Genomic DNA, 25,386 nt, shown 5'->3' with positions numbered 1-25,386 from the left:
TTTACAAAAACATTTTGACATTTTAAAAAAGGAGACCCGTGTCGCCACCGTTCTTTAGTCAGAGTCGCACGCCTGTCATTCAGGGAATCTCTTCATCTCCATCAATGAAGAGATGAAGAGATTCCCTGAATGACAGGCGTGCGACTCTGACTAAAGAAAGGTGGCGACACGGGTGACCTGGTGCGGTCAGAACAACCTAGAGCTCAACGCTCTAAAGACAGTGGAGATGATAGTGGACTACAGGAGCAACGCAGCCCCACCTGCCCCCCTCACCCTGTGTGACTCCCCAGCAGACACTGTGGAGTCCCACCGCTTCCTGGGGACCATCATATCCCAGGACCTCAAGTGGGAGCTGAACATCACCTCCCTCACCAAAAAAGCCCAGCAGAGGATGTACTTCCTGCGGCAGCTGAAGAAATTCAACCTGCCAAAGACAATGATGGTGCAGTTTTACACGGCCATCATTGAGTCCATCCTCACCTCCTCCATCACCATCTGGTATGCTGCTGCCACTGTGAAGGACAGGAGCAGGCTGCAGCGTATCATCCGCTCTGCAGAGAAGGTGATTGGCTGCAATCTCCCATCTCTCCAGGACCTGCACGCCTCCAGGACCCTGAAGCGTGCAGGAAAGATTGCAGCAGATCCCTCTCACCCCGGACACAAACTGTTCCAGACTCTTCCCTCTGGCAGGAGGCTGCGGTCCATCAGGACCAAAACCTCACGCCACAAGAACAGTTTTTTCCCGTCTGCAGCCGTCCTCATCAACAAGGCCCCGGTCCCCCCTCCCTCCCGTCTACCAAGGACTGCCCCCCCATCCCACTCTACGTTACATTAACGTAAAAACTCCAATCCCGTAACTTTTGCACAGACTCATATCCGGCACTTTATAAACCTCATTGTACATTTCTGTCTATACTTTTTACCTATCCTAAGTTCCTAAGTCACTTTTGTACAGACTCACCCGGCACTTTAAAACCTCATTTTGTACATTTCCGGTCTACATTTTATTTCACTGTTTATACTTTCTATTATTGTTTATACATGTCATTTTATTTTATCTCTTATATATTTGTTTTTTATATTTGTATTGTGTTGCACCAATCCCCATAACAATTTCCTCGTGTGAAAACTTGGCAATAAACCCTTTTCTGATTCTGATTTTCTGATTCTGATCAACCCACAGCCTCCCAGAACTGTTCAGAGACGTTTCCCTCCAGTGTTAATCCGCCGTTTAAGGAAGGCGTGCAGGTTTACACCAGCGTTTGGGTCAGGTGGGGAAGGGGGCCACGTCATTCTGTCATCTTTAAGGCCTTTACTGGCTCGCCAAGCAGTGGAGTCCTTCTATGTAGGTGATGGAGTATCGTCCTGCATAAAAATCATGGTCTTCTTTAAAGATGCACAGGGGCACGGTGCAGCAATTGGTAGTGCAGCTGTCTCACAGCAAGAAGGTCCTGGGTTCAATTGCCGGAATAACGTGATCCTACGGCCAAAGAATCCCCACCCTGTCTGGTGAAAAGAAGCAGCCTGCCCACTCCTCAAGTAAGGAGCAGACTTGAGCTCAGTATAAGGCCCTCTCGGGGTTGGCAGAGGGGAGCAATGCCCAGGACTGTCACTTAGGTATGACCATTGGGTGATAAAATGGGTAAAAAACCGGGGATAAAAAAAAAATAAAAATGCAAGTGGAACCCATTACTGATCCAGCCACAGGCCGTCACATTAATGTACCATATACAGCTTTGGGCCTAACCGGGATCCCTGGTGGTGGGGACTATTTTTCTTATTTTTGTGAGGGGGGATATATATTGTTTTTCGGCACTACCTTGTTCTCTATAGCTGATATAACATGAATTACTCCTATGTGGGATCAATAAAGTTCTTATTTTTGCCGTCTGAGAAAATTAAATATATTATATTTGGTGCCTAACTGTTTCCCAAGTATATTAGTGCGTGTGTGAATGAATAAATGAGACGTAAAACGTACATTTCTTTGTAGAAAGGTGCTTTATGAAAATAAGTCCATTTACTTGTATTAGTTTGGAGCGCAGTCTTGCCACATCCAATATGGCGGCGACGTCAGTAGGCGATGCAATGATCTGATTGGCTCTCCAGAAACGCTTTGAAACCCGTGCCAAAGATCGCTGATTGGCTCTTAGTTTTGGCACGTCAAAACACTGCCATAACTCATAGTTGTAAAAAAAGTTTGTAGCTTTTGAAAAAAAGTTTGTAGCTTTTGTAAAAAAGTTTGTAGCTTTGTAAAAAGTTTGTAGCTTTTGAAAAAAAGTTTGTAGCTTTTGTAAAAAAGTTTGTAGCTTTGTAAAAAGTTTGTAGCTTTTGTAAAAAGGTTTGTAGCTAGTACAAATATTTTTTGCAAGGGCAAATATTTTTTTCACACGCACAAAATATTTCTACAAGTACAAATATTTTTTGCACACGCACAAAATATTTGTACAAGTACAAATATTTTTTTCACACGCACAAAATATTTCTACAAGTACAAATATTTTTTGCAAGTACAAATATTTTTTGCACATGCACAAAATATTTCTACAAGTACAAAGTTTATTTACAGATACAAAATACTTATGGCATTAATTTGAGCCCATACATCCCCACCTGGCGTCTGCATCGTGGCGACACCTGTCTCCTCCATGTTACATACCCTGTCATCACTTCGCTTCTGCATTCTTGAAGATCGCGCCAACATCCTTTTTGTTGAATGCTGTTGCTGGGGTAACGCTTGAGCCCTTTGACCTTCTTACTAAAAGAAATGGATGCCGTTTCAAGAATGGATAATTATCCTCATTATCACATTCAAATATATGGAGACAGGGCGGAGTGTTGTGCTCCTGCATATACGCTAAAATCCACGTTGATTGTGATGTTCAAAGAAACGTGCGTGGATTTGGGCGTACGCACAGTTTTGAGAATCTGAATTTATTTTTGCCTATGCAAGAATTCCACGGATTCACGTTGAAATCCACGCACTCTTTGTACATGAGGCCCCAGATCTGCTGAAAATATCTGGCTCATTGTTTGGTAACATGGTTTTTGTTTTCCTTTTCCTTCACGATGATCTGTTTGCAGTATTATAATCCACGTTTGTCTTCTGACGGTCAACCTGTCTCACTGCCTCTATCATAATCTCGGCTGGTATCTTCCCAAACCAACTAAAACACATTTGCAGTCTACTTCTATCAGAAACTTCAATCCTTTGCAGGATCATGGGGCCCTGCAGGAGCTTATCCTGGCTCATTACAGGTGAAGGGCAGGCTACACCGGGACCGGTCACCAGCCCATCGCAGAACTATAGACACTCACATCTACAGTGATCTACAACTGTCACTCAACCTAACAGACATTTGGACTGTGGGAGGAAGCCGGACTACCCGGAGAAAACTCACGCAAGCCAACATGTCAACGCCACGCAGAAAGGCTCCGGCCAGGCCGGGAGTCCGACAGGAACCTCCTTTTTTCTGAATTGTTCAGGACGATTTAGAGTTCCATCCATCCATCTTCTTCCGCTTATCCGTTCCCGGGTTGCGGGGGCAGCAGCCTCAACAAGGATGCCCAGACTTCCTTTACCCCAGATACTTCCTCCAGCTCTTCTGAGGGGAGTCCGAGGCGTTCCCAGGCCAGCCGAGAGACATAGTCTCTCCAGCGTGTCCTGGGTCTTCCCCGGGGTCTCCTCCCGGAGGGACATGCCTGGAACACCTCCCTAAGGAGGAGGGACATGCCTGGAACCACTCCCTAGGGAGGCGTCCACGAGGATCCGGTACAGATGCCCAAGCCACCTCAGCTGACTCCTCTCAATGTGAAGGAGCAGCGGCTCGACTCCGAGCTCCTCCCGTGTGACCGAACTCCTCACCCTATCTCTAAAGCCGGAAATATACTCTACGCACGTAACCTGCGTAGCCTGCGTAGCCTGCTTTGTGTCTGTTCATGCTCCACTGCGTACGTCGCGTACCACCCGAGTAGAGCCTGTCATACCGATGGTGACCGATAGGGGGCAGTAAGCAGAGCAACAGTTGGAAAAGCTACTTATATTAAGTAGCAGAAGTAGTAGCAGCAGCAGCGGTAGCAGATTAGAAAAACGAACACTTTTACAGGACAATATTGGATGATGTAGGAGATTATAACATCGTGTGAATGTGTATGAGTGTGTATGAATGTTTGTGGTGGTCGGAGGGGCCATTTGGCGCGATATGGCAGCCACGCTTCCTTCAGTCTGCAGGACAGCTGCGGCTACAGACGGAGCTACCACCGGGGAGGATGTGTGTGAATGAATAATGATCTCTGTAAAGCTCTGGGTGCCTAGAAGGAAGCTAAAGAAAACCATAACATTATTATTATTATTATTACTCTTTTTTTAATGTGTATTACTTATTTATATTACTGTTTTACCCCCTTCCCTGTGTGTGTGTGTGTGTACTTCTGCTACGTGAGTTTCCCCGTTGAGGGAGTAATAAAGGACTTATCTTATTATTATTGCTTATTATCAAAAGTGGATAGTCTTTCCAGACTAATTTATCCAGCATTCTCCTCACCCATCTCAACAAGAATGACGAAACAATAAATCCAGTTAATTTTAGGTTCATATGGAGAAGTAGATGTCAATATATAAGAAAGATTAACATGGTCAAAAAATGTATTGTTCCTAATATGATTCCAAGTCATTCATTTGCAAGTCATTCAATAGTATTTTTATTGAAAAACAGAGTATTTAAAATAAAATAAGTCCCGTCAATTGACTCCCGGCTCCCGGCTCCGCTTCCTCCCGGCTCCGGGGAGGCACCGAGGCTCGGCGCGTACCTCCGCCGGGGCTCGGCCGCCGGGGCTCCGCGGCCGGGGCTAGGCGGCCGGGGCTCGGCCACCGGGGCTCGGCGGCCGGGGCTCGGCCACCGGGGCTCGGCCGCCGGGGGTTGTCCGGGGCTCGCCATCCGCGGTACTCCCGGGGACTCTAGTCCCGCAGCACCAGTGAGTATTTTGACCGGAGAGATTATAAAATACCGGACTTCGGCATATTTTACCGGACAACGGAAACCCTGGGGGGAAGTTAAATATTGCATAAATATATGCACGGGGACTTTCTCCAGGGGAGAGCAGCATAGTCGTGCCAGCTGGGATCAGACCGGGAACAGCGATACTAGCGGCCAGAGCGAGAACTGCAGGTCGCGTACGCGTTCAGTGTCTTTTTGAGAACGTGCACGTCGACGCGTCAAATGTACGCAGGATACGCAGGATACGCGAGACGTGACGTCACGCGTATCCTGCGTCTCGCGTACGCGTTCTGAACTGCAAGTATAAACGCGGCTTAAGGGAGCGTCCAGCCACCCTGCGGAGGAAACTCATCTCGGCCGCTTGTATCCGCGATCTTGTCCTTTCGGTCATTACCCAAAGTTCTAGGTCAAATCAAAGATTTAGAGTTCATTTAAGTAAACGGTGTCCAATATTTGAAACCTGTCCTTTTGCAACATCAACCACGGGTTTTTCTTTCTTTTAGCGAGCTGTGGCTTACAGCTCCTTTAGCCGACTCACACCAGAGGAGCTGCAGACCTGCCGGCAGATGTTTACAGAGGACAGTTCCCTTCCAGGTGTCAGAATCAGAACCAACAATTGCTGTGTCTACACAATGCTGGTTTGTACAGGCCACACATTGCTTCAGTAAGCTTGGCAGCATGATGATAACCGATGACAATGTGATGGACAGCCGTTGACCGAGCTGACTAAATTAACCCTTTAATACCGACATTATTGGCTTTTGAAGCAAATAACTAAATCTATGTCATCATTTCCAAATGTTTTTGGTTATTATGTATGAAAAACTGTATGTTTCAGTTTTGTTCGTCCACATTAAATTGCTGCAGTTTAAAAATGCCAGATTTTAAAGTACTGAGTAAACTGGAATAGTATTCTATAAAAAGCACACAGTACAATGAAAGTACAGTGAATAACTATAACAATCTTGTACTTGTAGACCACTCATAGATACACCTGGATACAGCAGCGAGGAAATGTGTTCAGAATCCGGAGTTTTCTAACAAAGTGGCTGGTAACTTCATAAAAGATCACCAAGCAGAACTAAAATGACTTTGATGCAAGAAGAAAGGACAACGTGGCTAGCTGACATGCATGAAATCTTCAGTTCAGTGCTTTAATGTGCCGGGTACAAAGAAATAAATGCTGAGCACTCACTTTTCTACAGCGGCATTGAAACATGCCCGTACACGTAGACACACACCCTCAGTCAAAAACATTTAGACTTTTTTCTGCCACACACACACACACACACGCGTGCGCACGCACGTATTCTCTGCATCCTAAATCCCTGGACACATCATTACATAGTTTCTGTCCAGATTACTGCAAAAATGATGCATAAAACAGAGATGTACATGTTTACAAGCTTCTGGTTTCTGTCAGTAAATGACTCAGCTGTGAGTCAGACGGATGGATCAGAACTAAAAGAGCTTCACATAGCAGAAATATTTGGATAAAGGATGGCTTTCTGTCAACCGCTATTGAGTCGTTTCCCCCAGATATAACACAAAATCGAAGCATGGCGGTCATGGATTTGTTTAGTCCTTTAGAATCAAACTTTTATTTATGACCAGAACACTAATGACATAATCCCCCAACTAAGACGTCAAAACAGGCAGCAATTTAAGATGCAATCGTCTCTGAATTTTTAATTTGAGACAGCAGAAAAGTCAATCGTCATTTAAAGACAGGCCAGTACCAGTAGCAGCAGGACTTTCAAAGTAAAGGTCTTTGATCTGTGATTGACAGCTAACATAAGAGTTAGAGTGCCGTAGTAGTAAAGAGCTCAAATTGTCAGGGTTTGACATTTCCTGTTTTATTTTGAAGCCCATGTCTTTGTGTTTCAGTTCTGGTTTGACCTTCCTGTTTCCCATTTGCCCTGATTGTCTGCACCTGTGTCTCGTTAACCCTTATGTGTATCTGGTCTTGTCTTTCCCTGCTCCCTGCTGGTCCGTACTGTTATGAAACGGTTGTTGTCGGACCCAGAGGCAGGAGTTCTAAAAAAAACAATGATTCATTAACAAAAAGCGCTGCTTAACAGGATGCAAAAACTAGGGCTTAAAACAAGAATCAAAAACTACAAAAACCGGGCTTGGGAAAAACACAGAGGAAACTGTACGGACCAGCAGGGAGCAGGGGAAAGACAAGACCAGATATACACAAGGGTTAACGAGACACAGGTGCAGACAATCAGGGCCGATGGGGAACAGGAAGATCAAACCAGAACTCAAACACAAAGACATGGGCTTCAAAATAAAACAGGAAATATCAAACCCTGACACAAATTTGATTAAAAGAAGAGTTTCTGCACACGTTACAGAACTTTACTTTGGCTTTCGACGGTATTAAATGCTTATCTAATCCTCCAATGACGATCTTTAATAACTCCAGGCTTTTTAACCCAGGTCGCGACACAATATTCAATAGCTACAGTTGTGATAATGAGGGCAATGATCTCCATGACGGTGATCCCCTACGGAAGAGTATTAGGGCCATGCAGGAGAAAAAATATTTGAGAGGGGAAGATTTTTTTATATTTGTGCACTTCGAGAAAAAAGTCAAAATGTCGAAAAAAAAGTCAAAATGTCGAGATTAATGTTGAATTACAATTTCAAGAATAAAGTCGAAATTTCGTGAATAAAGTGGAAATGTCTTCTCTGGCCCATCAAATCCAGTTAGCAGAGCGACTGACAGCTATGCAGCAGCAGCCGTAACTAACTAACTAACTTATATCCTTGGAGTGGAACGTTAAGGGTACGTTTCTGAAGTTATGCAACTGCATATGCATATGCATCACACATATGCATATGTGTGATATTTCAACTTTATTCATGAAATTTCGACTTTATTCTTGAAATGGTATTTCAACATTATTCTCCACATTTCGACTTTTTTCTCTGCATTTTGACTTTTCTCGAAGTGCATAATTAAAAAAAAATCTTCCTCCTCTAAAATATTATTTTTATATTTCTCCTGCCTGGCCCTAATACTCTTCCGTAATATAATATGCAGCTTCATCCATAATAGCAGAAGAGAGTAGCTGGTGACTCTTGAAGCGTGTAGGGGTATGATCCACCCTCAGACTCAAATGAAGGCAGATGGCACAATAATCCATAATGTAACATGAGAGGAACAAACTTTTAATAATAGGTTGAACCTTCTGCAGAATAAGCCGTTTTACTTTTATTTAACTGTCAGCATTCGAAAGATTCTCTCCATAGTTTTCACGCAAGACCTGGGCTGGTGTCTGAAGCGTTACCTGTCGTTCTCCTAACGAGATCAGCCTTTTAGTCATGAATGAACTTGCAAGAGCGGATTTAGGAAGCGTTGGTTTGTTATTAAGTGACAGCACTAACAAAAACAAAATACATTTTCCTCATCAAAAACAGGAAATGACTGATGATTGTGGAAACATGGAGCAATTTATGTCAAATAAATGGACTTCTGTCAGTTGTACATGAAGCATGTGGCAGCCTGACAAGCTCTATATTTGTCAAGGTCGTGAGGGACGTAGTCTGGATTCTATTTTTGAGTAATGGTTATTGGGAAGCTTCATGTTGAATATGTAACAGCAGAAGGAACAAAAAATAGAAGATAACACTTCAATTTCTGCATACAGTATATGATGTTCCTTCAAAAGATGCAAAACATGTTTGAAAACAGCATAGGGCTGGAAATACGCTTGTTTTTAGTCCTGATCTGCACACGTATGATGGCTGGGTTGAAGATCCCGCCTCTGTTTGGTATGACGGTTGTGGAAATCCTCAAAAATGTATGCAATGACCACGTGGGTGCAGGGCATCCTGCTGATCTTAAAGGAGCATGAGGCTCCTTTTAAGAAATGAGACTCATTAGCGCCACCCTTCGCCACGACGGCCGTCGGGGGTACTGCAGCCAACAGCGAAGCCGGTTTGGAACGCTTCATCTGACATTATTACTAGAAAACTTAAAACGTATACGAATTTTTTTCATAAATCCTGCCTCAAGCTCCTTTAAGGTTTTCCATCGCCTGCGTTATCTTGCGCCCCCTTGTGGAAACAGCTGCAAGTACAGCAACAATCAAACGGAGAGGTTGCCAGTGAACGCAGGAGTAAATACCAGTCCTCATCTGTGCCATACTGCAAGAGATTTTACTGTCTCAATGGTTAATATGAGGCCGCCTGTGTTAGTTGATATCAGTCATAACCCTGGCTCAGGAATACCAGCATACACCGTTGAGTAAATATATATTAAGGAGTGATTTTTTTTACATAGAACTTGACCCTTCACTGCAACTCGAGGTAAAGGCCTAAGGCTACACATCCTCCTTAGCTGAGTAATCGTTCCAGTTAGGTTCCTGCAAAGAGACAAAACATGCAATTGCATCAATTGTACATTAAAGTCACAGTTCTTGTTTAGCTAAGTACAAAAATCACATATTTTACGAGCTTGATCTGCTATTTTGCACACAAATCTGGCCACTGTACACGGTAGATGTGGTGTTTGAAGACAACATTCCCTCCAACAAAACAGGACCTACTGTACCAATCAGAGGACTGATAACACAAAATGACACATTGCTTAGAAAGACACCGATGGACAACCAACATTTAGACGGTTCCTCAAGGCGACTCCTGTCCTGTCTCATCACTCCAATCTTGGGGAATTAATCACGACAGCTGCATGTGCAGTCCCTGTGGGTTCCCATGGCAACAGACAAGTGGGTCAATATTCACGGGGGGTGTTTTTTAAGCCCGCGTCACAGGTGATATCCACTCGCAATCCTGGTGGAATTTGATAACTCTGAAAAACAAAAGCAGGTGAGTATGATGATCCGCTGACGGAGCCGGACAATGGGGAGAAGACATTTGAACGGCGACCAGTCCGAGGGTTGCATGTGTACATGTCGTGAGCTTGAGTTGTTACAACAGCAGGTATCAAAGTTAAGAATGAAGGCAAAGCTGTCAACAACCATCCTTTGTTGGGGCAGCTCTCCAAACGATCAGCCAGTGCAACCTTCAGAATCTCTGTTCAGTTCAGAAGCCCACCAGCCGCCGTTGATGAGTAGTTTTGTCCCCCAAGTTCATGGTTTGTGGTAATAAACTTTAATGGTGGAATACAACACTCAATATTTCCCACTGAGTAAAACCCTTCACACATCCATCAGCCTTCAAGTTTTCTCCGAACCAAGCGAGATCCAGCGTTAGTAATACTCCTCGTAGTTCTTGGGGTTGAGGCAGTAGAGGACTCCCCCTCCGAAGGAAAAGATGGTCCCGCCCCAGGCCAGGCCGTAGCCCCAGTTGAATTCATGATAGATCCTCAGGTTGATTTTCTCGATGAACTTGATGGGGTAGAGGACCAGGCTGCAGGTCTGGAGGAGAACTGGAGGAGATACGAACAGTTACCACAGAGCACCAGCTAAGGACGAACTTTATTCTGTGCTATGATCAGTGTTGGGTGTAACGCGTTACTGTAACGAGATTACATTCGCCAGTAACGCAGTAATGTAACGCGTTACAATTGTGATTTGGGTAATCCCGTTATAGTTACTCTAAGACAAAAAAAAATATGTTACTTTAGTTACTTTAAGCTTTTCAGCTACATGTAGAACGGGAGAACAGAAAATAAAATCAAACTTGCCTTTCATGCGTCTTCACGCGTTGCGCAACACTTGTCTGACTTAAGGCTGATTTATGGTTCCGCGTTAAATCGACGCAGAGCCTACGGCGTAGGGTACGCGGCGACACACACTGTACGGTGCGCGTCGCCGCGTACCTTACGCCGTAAGTTCTGCGTTGGTGTAACGCAGAACCATAAATCAGCCTTTAACGTGATCTTACGGGATTTTACGGGATTTTACGGGATTTCTGGTGCTGATCTGGGCACTGCAGTAATAAGGTTCCAACTACAGGACTGTCTCAGAAAATTAGAATATTGTGATAAAGATCTTTATTTTCTGTTATGCAATTAAAAAAAACAAAAATGTCATACATTCTGGATTCATTACAAATCAACTGAAATATTGCAAGCCTTTTATTATTTTAATATTGCTCATTATGGCTTACATTTTAAGATTAAGATTCCCAGAATATTCAAATTTTTTGAGATAGGATATTTGAGTTTTCTTTAGCTGTAAACCATGATCAGCAATATTAAAATAATAAAAGGCTTGCAATATTTCAGTTGATTTGTAATGAATCCAGAATGGATGACATTTTTGTTTTTGTAATTGCATTACAGAAAATCACAATATTCTAATTTTCTGAGACAGTCCTGTACATGTTGTTCATTGGCAATCGAATTATGGTGCAGCTCAGGTGATATTGCGGAGTAATCCAAAAGTAATGTAACTAGTAATGTAACTAGTTACTTTCAGCAACCAGTAACTAAGTAGTGTAAGGGATTTTGTTTTAAAAGTAACTAGTAATATGTAATGGATTACCTTTTTTGAGTAACTACCCCAACACTGGCTATGATTCAATGTGGCTAGAAAAACGAGCTACGTTCACCTTAGTGATGGTTATTTGCTTCAACCTGCACATTTCAGCTAATAAATGAATGATGAACCCTCCTATTTAAAGCAACATTAGGCAACTTGTGTCGTTTTCAGCCAAGCATGCCCTGTAGAGGACGAGTCAATACCATTTTACAACACCATCCAAAATGTACCACAGTCCAGTTTTTTGCCCAGTCACCCTTCCTGTCCTCTTTTCTGTCATTACTCCCACAATATCTCCTGCAGCTCTGAGAGCTGGTTTTAATTGTTATTATTCTGTGACGCAGTGCACTACGGTGATCTGGTCGCACTAGCAGGAGCAGGATCAGTTGGCTGGCTTGCCCAAGGCCACACACTCATGGTTTCATGGTGTAATTGTTAGCACTCTGGACTCTGAATCCAGTGAGGAGATGGAAGTTTATGGAGCTAGAACAGTCTCAAAAGTGACAAATGCACACGCCGATGCACAAATGAACAGGACAAGAGTCACAAATGCACGGGATGATTTGCAAATGCACAGAAAAATTCACACGTGCGTAGGACAAGAAAAAACAAATGTATTTTTGATGCGCACACAAATATAACCTGATTTACAAACGGTTTTGTATGTGAGCTGCGCTGCATTTGTGTGTGACTTTTGAGACTCCCCTAACGTGACTCAATCAGAAAATGTGTTTTTTTTTAACACCGAAGGATCTGCAACCAATCAGATATCTTCCTTTGTTTCAGCCAATCAGAGGTTGCATCTTGTCCTGTGCATTTGTGGATCGGCGTGTGCATTTGTCTCTTTTGAGACTGTTCTAGCTCCATAGAAATTGGACTTCACAGAATCTGGACTGGTTTACAGGCATGCACAGAAACTTTTTAAGGTGGCATTTTTTTTTCAGACGCATGGTGTCTTTTATGTGAGAGTGAGACACTTTTGTAGTTTCAGACAAGCTGCAGGTACTCTCTGACACAAGCCAGGGACTTGTTTTACCAAGAACCAATATTTTGTACCTTTTATTGAATTTATTTGAAGAATTTTATGATGGTGATTTGGCCACCCAGTCATTTCTGTAATATTTAAATAATGTATCACTGTACTCATTAGATGCAGAGATTCATTTTTAATGTCTGAATGTCTGAAAAGACTGGCTAGTAATTTATTGTATATTTCAAAATAATATATCTTAATGGTGGATTTGAAAAAATGTTTTAATTTCAGTTACTATGACTTTTTTGTACATTTCTGCATGACCAGGTGAAGCAGTCACTTCGAGACTGAAACCTTTTACCGCATGATGAGCTCTCAGCTCCTCTCATGTTGGCGACGGTATAGAATTAAATCCTTTAAAGTAGGGATGCCCAGAGTACGAGTATTTTAATTTGTGTACTTGCCAATACCGAGTATCGATACGATACTTCCACCACAAAAATAACTAGGCTAAAAATGCAATTAAAAATGCAATGAATTGGAAGACAGGTTTTATTTGCAACGGATAAATTCAATCAAAATAAATAAAATGAGTAGAATAACTATTTTAAACAAAAAATAATCTTTCTGTGTAAATAAAAAGTCTCCACTGGCACTGTCTTCACATTTAAGAAAATATCAAACATATAACATATCAATGAAACATCATATCGCGGCTCAAGAGCAAAGAGAAGACGGTGAAATCCTTTGTCTTCTACAACTGAGTTTCCTCTTGTGGGAACGTAAATCCTGGCACTAAGATGCTTAAACGAAATAAATACATAAAGAAAAACAAATGCAACGTTTAAGAAGACAAATGGAGAATAGCAACACAGATGATGTTAAGAAGCAAATCTCTAACAATCCCTCGATGTCGTGACGGCGCCTCCATCCATTCTAATTACATTTAATTCACACTTCATTAAAGTCGTTCTGGATATGTTTATCTCACACTTTTATGAGTTTACACCTGCGTTTTAAAATACAGTAACACATTGTACCAAAGGCCTGCATGTTTATTGTGAAATCCCTCAGGGATTTCACAATGAATATCGTCTCGGTTTTTCAACACGTGCCTTGATTGAGCCTGAAGAGCACCGTCATTCAGTAAAGATAAAACGATGGGATAATGGACTGAATGCCTCGTCAGCAATGATTCATCATATAATAATAAAACTCATTTATAAAAAACCTATTTTTGATAATAATGAACTATAATAATAGTTCATTATTATTATTCAATAATGAACTATTTATGACCCAAATGATTGCAAATGATTCAGAACGCATATGAAAATGATTTAAGTTGTGCATCACTTGTAAAATATTAATGAACATTTACATAAAATCAGAGGGTGTTTCTGTTTGGATTCAATAAACCTCAATCTCAACAGTTTTCTTCAAATTATCTGTAAATGTTTAGCTTTTTGCATTCCTAAACTAAATTGGAGCTATTTTTTAACACATTTCCCCACACAGTTTGAAGACGTCTGCTACGTTTTACAGGTACATTTTGCTGCCATTCACATTTTGACAAACCTCCACAATGGGTAGTAACAGTGACGGCTTCAGTCATGGCTCCTGAATGCTTAATAACTGTGTGTACAATGTGAAAGGAGTAGGTAGGAATGGCCATTTTAATGCGAGCTAGTTTTGTGATTAATAACACCCCACATTACCTTAACGTGTTACTTAAGTGAGCCGACAGTGTCCAGGGATTTAAGAGCATAATGAGTTCTGGACTTTGACCCAGAGCTTGGAAGTTGACGACAATTACTCCTTGCACACCTACGAGCCACTTTATGTACCAGGTAATAAAGTGGCTGGTGAGTGTGTGTACAGTACGTGCATGTGTTTGTGTGCTGACCTGCAGAAAAGAGCATGAAGGCAACAGGACCGTAGAACCTCCGTCTTGTTCCAATGCACACGGCAACCAAGGCTACCAGAAAGGACATCAGCACCAGGGCTCCACCCCCTAGTAACAGGGCCAGCGTGACAACCTGCCAGTCTGAGAGGGGAAGATGGAAAAGAAAAAGAAGTATAAGCAGTAATCGAGTTGAGGGGGGATGAGGGTGGATGGCATCCCCCCTGAAATAAAAACAGTCAAAATCATCCCCCCTGTAAAACTGCCATCCCCCCTTTCCATCCCTTATGTCATTTCATCAATGAATGTGGTTTTACAGCTATTTCAACATTTAGAGTCATCACCAGAAAAATAACTTATTTGACAATTTTCACCTGTTTCAAGTAAATTTTCACTTGAAATAAGTAGGAAAATCTGCCAGTGGGACAAGATTTATCTTATTATTACAAGCAAAAAAAATCTTGTTCCACTGGCAGATTTTTCTACTTATTTCAAGTGAAAATCTACTTGAAAAAGGTGAAAATTGATGTTTTTTCCAGTGATGAGTCTTGTTTTAAGTGTGATGAGATTTTTTTTTACTAAATTGAGACATTTTAACTAGAAATAAGACAAATATTCTTGTTAAGATTTTGAGTTTTTGCAGTGATCAGTTCAGAAAACTGTTTTTTATTGTTGTGTTTTGATGTATTTGATGTAAGCCCAGTGGATATTTAAAGCTTACAGAAGGCTGCATTTAACTGCTGCTATGTCATTCCTGCAGTATTTCTGCAGGTGTTTTGGTCAGTGCTATTATTTGTAATATATTATATTATTTTTAATCAGCACAAATTATTCTTAACAAATATTAATAATAATAATAATATCATATTATCCCCATATGATAAAATCCAACATCCCCCCTGATTCTTTTTTACAACTCGAGTACTGGGTATAAGGATTAATTTGGAAAGCATGAAGCATAAGAAGTTAGTACAAAGAAACAACACACACACACACATTCAGATGCAAAGAAATGAATAAACGCGAACATGAATGTAAATCAGAGCTAAAATTAAAACACACAAAGACCTCAGATGCTCTGGGAGGAGGTAAGGACTATCAGGCATCATATTAATGCACCGCTCAATCATTTACCACTGATAAGTTCAGCAGGGCTCGTACAGGGAGGAGGGAAGGATCGAATAAGAAATAAGAAGGACAGATGAAAAGAACTCCAGCACAACTACAGGGGATTTATATTTAAAAAAATCAGCATGTAGGAAGAAGTGGGAGAAATCAGAGGAGTCCGTAGACGGGAACATGTGGAGAGGCATCGACATCATGTTACAGGGCTGAGGAGAGGGCATGTTTGAAATGGCACAAGGAGGACAAAAAGGAAGAAGAATGAGCTGATGGTTATAGGTTATATGGTTATAGGTATAGACATGCAGGTGGAGGAGAGGAGGGCAGAGAGGACAGACGAGTGGAAAAGAAAGGTAATAAAAGGAATATTAGCATGTGGACCTGAGTTAACAAAAAGCCTTGATTGAAAAAGGTTCCCTGGCATGTTGTCAAGAATCGGTGTACATCTAAAGTAGAGTTGACAGTGATGTCCAGTGAAGTCTTTCTCTCTCTCCAGCTCTCTCTCTCTCTCTCTCTCTCTCTCTGACCTCCAAACTGTCAATCTTAGATGTCTTTACCCACCCATCTGTCTGTCAGGTATTGGAAATATCCCCCCACAGCATTGGTTATGTGTGAGAGGTGGTCAGGAGGGATTCAGTGGTGTCCAGTCTACATGCATTTAGTCGCAGAAAAAAGGAGCCAGGATGATGTTAAAGCAAAAATGACTAAATTAGATCAGTTTCTTACTGCAATGGAAGAAAAAAGCTGGCGTCCCGCTGCAGGATAGCCTGCATGGCAACAATAGAGGGAGTTCGCATGACGTCACAGATGCGACTTCACAGCGGGTTACGCCCACTGTGCGTACATTTTTAGTTTGAGCAACTAGAAAACATATAAAATGGGAAAGAGCTGTTGTGGGATCAACTCATGGATTTAGCAAGAAATCGGAGTTATCGTTTTACAGACTGCCGAAAAAAATAAGCTTAAGAGAGACAAATGGATCGCTGCAATTCACAGAAACAACTGGGCACCGAAACGTGGATTTGCGGTTCCCATTTCGTATCAGGTAATGTTGGATTTTTGGGTAGCTAACGTTAAACGGTCAAATCATAAAGTTCGGTGTCCTTATTATTTTATTTTTATTTCACCTTTATTTAACCAGATAAAAAAGACCCATTGAGGTCAAGACCTCTTTTCCAAGGGTGACCTGGCCAAGGAAGGCAGCAGCACATGTCGACACACAAATAACAGCAATCACGTAATAAACATTAAAATGAGAGTGCAAACTGTTTAGCAAATAAAGTGCAATAGTGGTGGCTTCAATAATATGTAAAAAACAACAACTTCAGAAATAATTTAAAATTTAAGAACACGGGCACATGTAGTTTAAATTACTTTAATTTCGCCAACAAATCCTGCCTTGAAGTAGGACCAAGCGTCAAGACTTTTGTATTCCTTCAAGCTTTTCTTCATGTATTTCCCCGGTGTAGAAATTAAGTACATATAAATATCAGGAAACTCGATTCGTGGCCAAATATTAATGTCCATGGACCACTGGTTCTTGGGGTAACTGTACGGGTCACTGTCAAGTCCAACTGCCTTTAATTTAAGCCGATAATCGGCTGTTATCCCGTCTTCTCCACTAGTTGCAGCCATTTTTGCTGATGTTTTGCCACTCAGTGTGAGTAAGGGGGCTGGTCCGGTGGGGAAGTGACATCAATGCGTACCCTCTATAGATGTTCTTTATAGTGGTTGTGTACGTGCATCTGCATGTGTGTGCACATGTGTGAGCATGCGATGTGCCCTTTTGTTCAGGACAGAGGTGGGGGCACAAATAAATATGTGCACTGGGGCCTGTCCCCATGGTCTTGCACCACTGGTTGCATGAGTAGCTTCACATCTTGGCGTGGCCACCAAGAGTGACGACTTGAGACCCAGGATGGATGCATTTAGTAGGGCATTAAGCCCCAAAACTTTTACCAGTTTCATTAGTTCTCCTGCCCAGAAATGTAGAACATTGAATGCGTTTACATGGGAAGTTTAATTCCTCTTTAATTCAGAATTAAAATTAAATCTGATTTAAAATTTGTAAAAATGACCATGTAAACACCTAATTCCGAATGAAAATGGCCATTCCGAATTAAACTTAATTCCGAATTAAGTGGCTGGTTTATTCCGATTTAAAATCAGAATAGAATAATTCAGTGATCATGTATACACTCATTCCACTTTAAATTCCGGTCTTTCTTTCTGCTCGTTCCCTCACCCGTCTGTCTCCATGACGCTTATATTCCGCGCTGGGCTTGTTTTCCAAACAAAGTTTCAAGATGGCAGCACGCAGTAAACGGTGGTCAAGAAGAGCAGAGATCATTTATTTAATAAATAGCTTGGAGGACCTGGAAATAATTAAAAGAACAGATGGAAACAGGAAACATAAAAATTGTGAGCTTTTCAAAGTTGTAGCAGCTAAAGCCGGGCAGACACTGTGCGATTATCGGCTCGTTTTGAGCCGATTTTCCAGTCGTGCGACTTTTTTTTTTGATCGGGCCGGATTTTGACCCAATCGTTGCTCGTGCCTCGTGCAGTGTACATGGGGTAACGACGAGAGATTAACAGCTCACGACGAGCTCCCGATCACAAATCGTGAGGTCGCAAGAAAATCAAGCGTGTTTGAAATCCTGGTCGCTCCTCGTGAAGGAATCACAGTTGAAGCAGCTGCGACCCGATTGGACTCATCCTTTCGCAGAGAGCATGCGCAATCTCTGATGTCACGTCAAAATCTATTATTTGCAGTTTAAGTGTTGCAAATTCGCATTACAAATCATGTTTTAATAGCAAAAAAGACCGCATTTCCACGTATGGTGCGGGTCGCTGCGTACCCTGCGCCGTAGGCTCTGCGTTGGTTTAACGCGGAACCATAAATCAGCCTTTAGTGTGTGCTCTGTCTGCTGTTCGGAACACCTCTTTTTTCTCTTCTCATTTTGCTGGGACGTCGGGTCCCTCCGCCGAGACACAACTTTTGCGGTATGCGCTCTTTGTTGTGTCAAAAAATGATGCACAGTGCCCGCCCAATCAGAAACGGTACAGATATTTTGCGACTTTTTTAATATATATATATATATATATATATATATATATATATAATTATAAAAAAAAAGGATCCCATAACCTTTGATCAGGTGGGCAGGACGCACGTTTGGGTTGGAACAGCCCACCCCTGCCCCAAAACCGGCCTCGAGTTCCAGTAACAGAAGTCTGACGGGAGGATTATGATCGTATAGTGTCAGCAGACGGGTCGCATCCGAGCATCGGCTCGTACAGTGTGAGAACATAAATCGTGGGCTCTGAACTTTTGAACTCAGCGATCTAGTCGTGCAGTGTGAGATGGGGCTGTCTCATACGATTTAAAATATTGCACAGTGTATTCCCGGCTTAAGTTTGTTTTTCTTCCGGTAGACGTAACTTCCGGTCCGCCCCCCTATCCAATCAGAACCTTCCTAACCCCCAGACCTTAAGCAGAATTGGATAAAGCCGATCAAACGTGTTTTCCATGTAAACCTCAATTCGGAATTACTATTTCCATGTAAACTCTAAGGAAAATAGTTTAAATTGGAATTATTTAATTCGGGAATAATTAATTACGAATTTTAAAAAATCATGTAACCGTGGCCAGTGTTTATGCAGCATGAAGTTTGCAAACAGCTTCAGTTACGTGTGGTTTAAATTCTCCATCCTTTAGATCAGGGGTGTTGGATTCCAGTCCTAAAGGACCGGCAAGTTTTGGATGTTTTTCTGCACCCTCATACAAATGGCCACGTCATCAAATAGACTTGTACAGCCAGACCAAGTGTTTGGTTGTTCCAGAAATATATTAAAACTATATCCATCCCATCCCTCCTGTCAGTATTTATATGGAGGTCTCATACGAGTTAAAAGTGTAAAGAAAACTGCATGGGAGGCCAGGTGAACACTTATCTTTCTTAACTGTTTTGCAGAATCCAATAATCCAATCCAATCCTTTCTGTCCTCCTTTCTTTTTTTCTTCATTATGTCGCAACCTGCTGCATTTTCTCTGTATCTTATAATATTGGTATAAACACATACGGCACTTACAGTATATAGAATTACTGGTGGTACATGGGCTCATGCAGCACACACGCTTAAATATAACATTCACTCCAACCATGTGATCATGAGCACATTAATGTTTGTTACTTGGAATGTGCTCGGAGCTGGTTCCAGAGAGAAGAGACTAAAACTGTTTAATCAACTAAAAGCCCTGCAGGCAGACATTGTCTTATTACAGGAAACCCATCTAGCTAAAACAACAGTAGATACATTCATCACAGCACAGTTTCCTCGTGTTCTCAGCCTGTTACAACTCCAGACAAAGAGAGGTGGCTCATTAACTCATTCTCATTAACAAGAATGTGAATTTTATTGTACAGGACACACACATAGACCCAGAGGGTAGATTTATAATATTAGTTTCATGCATTCAAAGTATAAACTTTTGTATTGCTAATGTATATGGTCCAAATGTTGATGACTCCTCGTTTTTCCACTCCCTTTTCACCTCATTCTCTGATCACCCAGACAACACAGTCATCATCGGAAACCTCAACCTGGTATTGGACCGTGGAGTGGACAGACTCAGTGACGCAGGCGGTCACAGGAGTTGGCAGTCCGCAAATATTATTAAGCAATATATGCATGATCTGGGTCTTTGCAATGCATGGCATTATCTTCACCCAACTCTCAGGAACTAAACTTTTTTGGCGGTCCACCAATCATAAGGCTAGATTACTTTTTAGTGAGCAGTCCTCTGATGATAGGTATCTCAGAATCCAAAATCCATCCTAGCAGTGATCATGCACCAGTTTCTTTCACTCTGGTGAAGAAGAGAATCATACCACCTTCCAGAAACTGGAGGTTTAATACATCATTACTTGAAGATCCCAACTTTATTCATTTTTAAAAAAGAGAATGGGACATACATTTGCAAAACAACGACCAACCCGAAACGTCAGCGAGTCTTCTTTGGGAAGCGGGAAAAGCAGTAATGTGAGGGAAAATAATTTATTTAAAGAAAGTAGCATCCATTGTTTACGTGTTTCTTCTTCCCTTTATTCTGCTGCTGCATTCTTCTTTTTCACCTCATTTTATGCTGCTAGCCATTTATGAAAAGCAAAGAATGCACATTACCGCCTGGTGGTCGGCTGTGCTATTTTTCAGTCAAAGGTTCTTGTGTCGTACTACTGGAGATATGCCGGCTGAAGGGCCAAGGAGACGGTCAGACCTGTTAACGGTTCCTGTCTGGTAGATTTACAATAAACACCTGCTGGTGGAAACGCACCTTATCTAACAATATTCTCTAATAAGTACAAGGCACTTTACCAGTACATGCTACTCATAATTGACAAATTTGCTTAAACGGAAAGAAAAAATCATAAATAAACATAAGAGATATTTATTTATTCTTATTTTATTTATTCTTTTTAAACATGTAATTCAGATATTTCTTAACATCAACAAGCACAATTACATTCTGTCAGCAGCAAACATCCTCTCAACTGTGCAATTAGGGCTAATTAGGGCCCGAGCACTTACAGTGCGAAGGCCCTATTGTATCTGTAGGAATTTTTTTTTTCTCGTTTTTCTTCTCTCGAAATGAGGGTCTTTTTGCCCCCCCTAAACGTACCCCAAAAGTCACCAAATTTTGTACGCAAGCCAGGCCTGGCGAAAATTTTTATATATTTAATGGTTTGCATTAATGGGCGTGGCAAAATGGCTCAACAGCGCCCCCTAGAAAACTTTGTGCCTCAAGCCCCAACATACGGTGACGTACATGCACGAAAATAGGTACACACCTGTATCATGTCGCAACTTACAGGAGCTTGAGGCCGGATTGTGGCAAGATTTATGAAAAAAATCCGTATACATTTTAAGTTTTCTAGTAATAATGTCAGATGAAGCGTTCCAAACCCAAAACAATGAGCCCTCTAGTGTATCTCTCCTTTGCCTTGAACAGGCTGTGTGCTGCAAAATGTGCTGCAATTCGGTCCCGAATTTCCCGCGCTGGGCTGCGGATGTGACGTCACATGACGCTGCATCTGCGTTCTCCCTGTTCTCCCATGCCGGCTTCACTGTTGGCTGCAGTACCCCCAACGGCCGTCGTGGTGAAGGGTGGCGCTAGAGAGTCTAATTTCTTAAAAGGAGCCTCAAGCTCCTTTAAAGAAAAGTCTCTTGGCGCCATGGCCGAAACCGAACAGGAAGTCGGCCATTTTGAATTAATTGTGTAATTTTGGCACAATTTATGCCATTTCTTCGACCGCTTCTTCGCCCGAACCGTAACATGCACGCAGGTGTGTTATACGCCAAAATGTGCGTCTCGATCCTGCGAATATGTGCATTACTTTTCTCGTTACCGTGGCGACGATAGATGCCAAAAAGCGCGTCGCCCCTTCATCTGATTGCTCCATATTTGATAGTCCCTACTTTCTGCCATAACTTTTGAATGGTTTGACATAAAGAGTCGTGGGTGGTGTCATCGGACTCGGTTTTTAGTCCTTGAACATAATTGGTGCAAATTAGCCCCGCACCTTCTTCTGATTGGTCGATATTTGATAGTTCCTATTTTCTGCCATAACTTTTGATTGGTTTGATATAGAGAGTCGTGGGTGGTGTCATCGGACTCGGTTTTGAGTCCTTGACTTTTATTGGTGAAAATTGCACGGTATTTTGTCAAAATACCGCTATGACAGGGAGGCCTTCACTGCTCGTGATGCACTCAAGCCAAATAAAACATTTTTGCATCTCGGAGCAGGAGGTAATTTTGGAAAAGACGTTAAATAATAAATGATCCACACTTAATAGTGTGCTTTCAGCCTAAGCAAGCTTCTGCAGAGCACTTTAGATTTTTTTCTCATTCAGTTATCATCTCGGATGGTCGTGATGTTAAGCGCTACGATCTGAAAAACTTGTCACTGCCAGAGTTAAAAGGCTGCATTGATTCCATATAAGCACTTAGCTGATTGATGACCTTCCTGGAAGCTTAAGTGCTGTTTCTATACTGAGATTTTTGGGAAAGATAGTATTCATGGATTTAGGGCATCAACATATCAAGTTACCAAAAAACACCTCTGAAGGTGTTTGATGTCAAATCAAGTAATAATTTATAATGTTACAACAGAGTTGTGGTGCATCTGACTAACACAAAAAATATGTGGTGGTTTGTTTTTCTGACTTGCACAACTCTCCTGTTCCTGCAAAGATGGATTTATAATATTGAGAGGAACCACAACAATCCTGGTTATCTACAACCCTAAACCACAAAAAGTTGAAACGACATGGAAGATGCAAGAAGAAAGCTACAGAGGGTGCTTTTCAGTAAACAATGGCTTCATTGAAATACCTGATCAAAGTTATTATAAATGATGGTTTGCTAAACATTGACTCATGAAAACCAGACATTTGTTTTGGATCGTGTTTAAATAGAATTGTTAATAAAAACCAAATTAATGAAACTGTCCTGGATAAATTAGTTGGTGCCTGTGGAAGAGATGGGACATTATTGGACCAAAAACACACTTGTGACTCTTGAAATAAACATCTAAAGTGTCTTCAATGTCGCAGTCAGTCGGCCTGATTATTTAAAGGGGGAAAAAAGTGCAGTTTAGTATCGTGGTTTCGCCACACTGAACATAGACCTGGAGAAGCAGAGGCCAGCGTTGTCTGAAGAGATCAAAAAGAAAATTACAGATGAGCATGTTAACGGTTGCTTATCATTCTGAAGATTCACGTCTGCAAGAGGAAAACTGAAGACAAACTGAGAAGATGGATAACAAGACTGGTAACTAAAGCAAATGTTCTTTTAACAGATGAGGCAAAAATGGAGCTTCTGGACAACTCACATCTCATCCTGGAAGATGTGCAGCATCGCGCATCTGGTTGTGCAGCCGTCTCACAGAAAGAAGGTCATGGGTTCAATTCCTGCCTGGGATGCTGAGTGCGTGTTAAGTTCCCCCATGACTTAAGCGTTCCTTAGTGAACAGCTGGATGGTTACCAGGTGATCCTGATAAAGATCGGCTCTCTCTCTCCTGCTCTCCTCATCTCAGTGTGGATGAGGTGATGCAACATGGGCAACAGCAGCTGGGCCTCCTTCAGCTCCAGGTCAGTCCAAAGGCGTTCACGTCGAGGCATGCAAGGGTCCCTTGTTCAACTCATCTGGGGCTCAGAACGTTTGCAGGTCACTGGTTGCAGCGCTCCAGACTATGGTTGCCATTTCAAGGCAACCAGACGCTTCTTCAGTCACGATAATGGAGGCTGGCCCATAGCTAGTCTTTGTGCTGAAATAGGAGCTGTGGCCTTCTTCATAGCTCACAGAGAACTCCATGGGACCGTGGACAGGGCTGAGGGAGAAGAGATCTTGGGAGAAAGAGAGGTGGAAAGAGCTTGGGAGAAAGAGAGCGAGAAAGGGCGGAGCCTGCTCTTTATAGCGGGCCCGGGCTGCCATAAATCAACAATGGCCCCTCCTGCATTTTGGGGTCTTTGCCCAATGAGGGTGCTGTTCCTTATAACCGAAGGGGCGTAAATGCAAAGCCTGCTGGGGCTTTGAGTCATTATGGAGGTTTGTTTAGAACCATGCAGTCGGCTGTAAGAAATCAAGCGTGTCAACAAATGATGACAGTGTAAGTTTAATAAAAATACTGATTTTAATTTGGTGTATTTCTTAGTGACTTGAGCAGATGTGGTGTCTTTGCAAAGTTAACTGTGTTTTTTGTTTCACATCAACATCTTAACAAGACGAGACTACATCAACCCATACAGTGAATGTGAGCTGATCGTGTGTTTTGTGCATAGTTGCACATCCTAGGTAATAGTTTCGATTGTTTCTGCTTGATAGTCTGCACCACTCTCTCATATTCAGTGTGTGTGTTTCTGAGGGACTGCCTTCGTGTGTTAGGAGCCAAGCAGTCAGCGCTGCAGCCGGAGTCTCTATATTCACACTTGGTGGCCTCTTGATTTTCCACATCAAACCGCAGTTCAAACATTTAAGACTGAACTATTGTGTTTTCGGAGCAAGTTGCATTGTTTCCCTCTGCAAAAGTTTTCTCCGTCCAAGGCAGGATGAAGGGCAATTTATACAGGGTGAAACAGAAGCTGTAAAGAGTAATCCTTGGGTGTTTTGACCAATACATGTCACACAAGCCTTATTTAGATTATCCAGAATTGCAATAATTCCATGGAAGAAGTATGATATTACACGTTAAAGCCCTTAAATAAAGAAACTCTAATGCCCTAAAAGTAGTATGATACCGCAACTTTTCACTCATTTATTGCAAGGAAATCAATAAACATCCTAACCTGGCTCCAACCACAGTTCGACCCAATAGACTTCCCCTCTGCTAAGCTATGGCCGGATCTAATACAAGGATACAAAAAATGTCCGCACACAAACAGATAATATATAGCAGGCAGCAATATTTATCAAAGGCTTTTGTTTTCCCTATTTTAGGATATATTAAATTGGCTTTCAAAAGTTCTACTATTTTTTCAAGCAGTTGACCAATACCAAAAGATCATCATGGCAAAAAGCAGTTATCAATGGACTATATTTGTCCAATCCTCCAAATTGTATAAATATGACAAAATCTTTAAAGATTTTACAACAAAAAAATTATGCATACAAGAAAACGCCCTAAGCCTGTTGAACATGTTAAACATTATTCATGTTTAAGGCTTCAGATGCTTATAACTATAAAATATAAAACAATTACATTTATATTTTCCTGGCATTTGTATTTATGTATGCGACAGTTATTTGCAGAAAACACATCAAAGCAAATCATAATTTTCAAACACTTCAAAAAGTACATTTTCAAAGTGATCAATTCTCAAGAATGCGAAAAATCTGTCATTTAAACAGCTCAATCAAGATTATTTACTGCAGC

General features: G+C 41.8%; 1 protein-coding gene across 1 annotated transcript in view; it reads right to left on the bottom strand.

The window, feature by feature from the left end:
- Positions 1-9,474: 9,474 nt before the first annotated feature.
- The window catches only part of LOC133424984 (transmembrane protein 47-like), a 36,251-nt gene continuing 20,339 nt past the window's right edge, over positions 9,475-25,386 (bottom strand). The window contains exons 2-3 of the mRNA XM_061715610.1: positions 14,335-14,475; positions 9,475-10,398 (exon numbers count right to left, since the gene is read on the bottom strand). Coding sequence (XP_061571594.1) covers positions 10,220-10,398; positions 14,335-14,475 — 320 coding nt within the window. The 3' untranslated portion in view covers positions 9,475-10,219. The remainder of the gene's footprint in view (positions 10,399-14,334; positions 14,476-25,386) is intronic.

Source organism: Cololabis saira, chromosome 24 (assembly GCF_033807715.1).
Source record: "Cololabis saira isolate AMF1-May2022 chromosome 24, fColSai1.1, whole genome shotgun sequence".
NCBI lineage: Eukaryota > Metazoa > Chordata > Actinopteri > Beloniformes > Belonidae > Cololabis > Cololabis saira.
The sequence above is the reverse complement of the archived record's forward strand: the minus strand, read 5'-3'. Positions and strand labels throughout refer to the sequence as shown.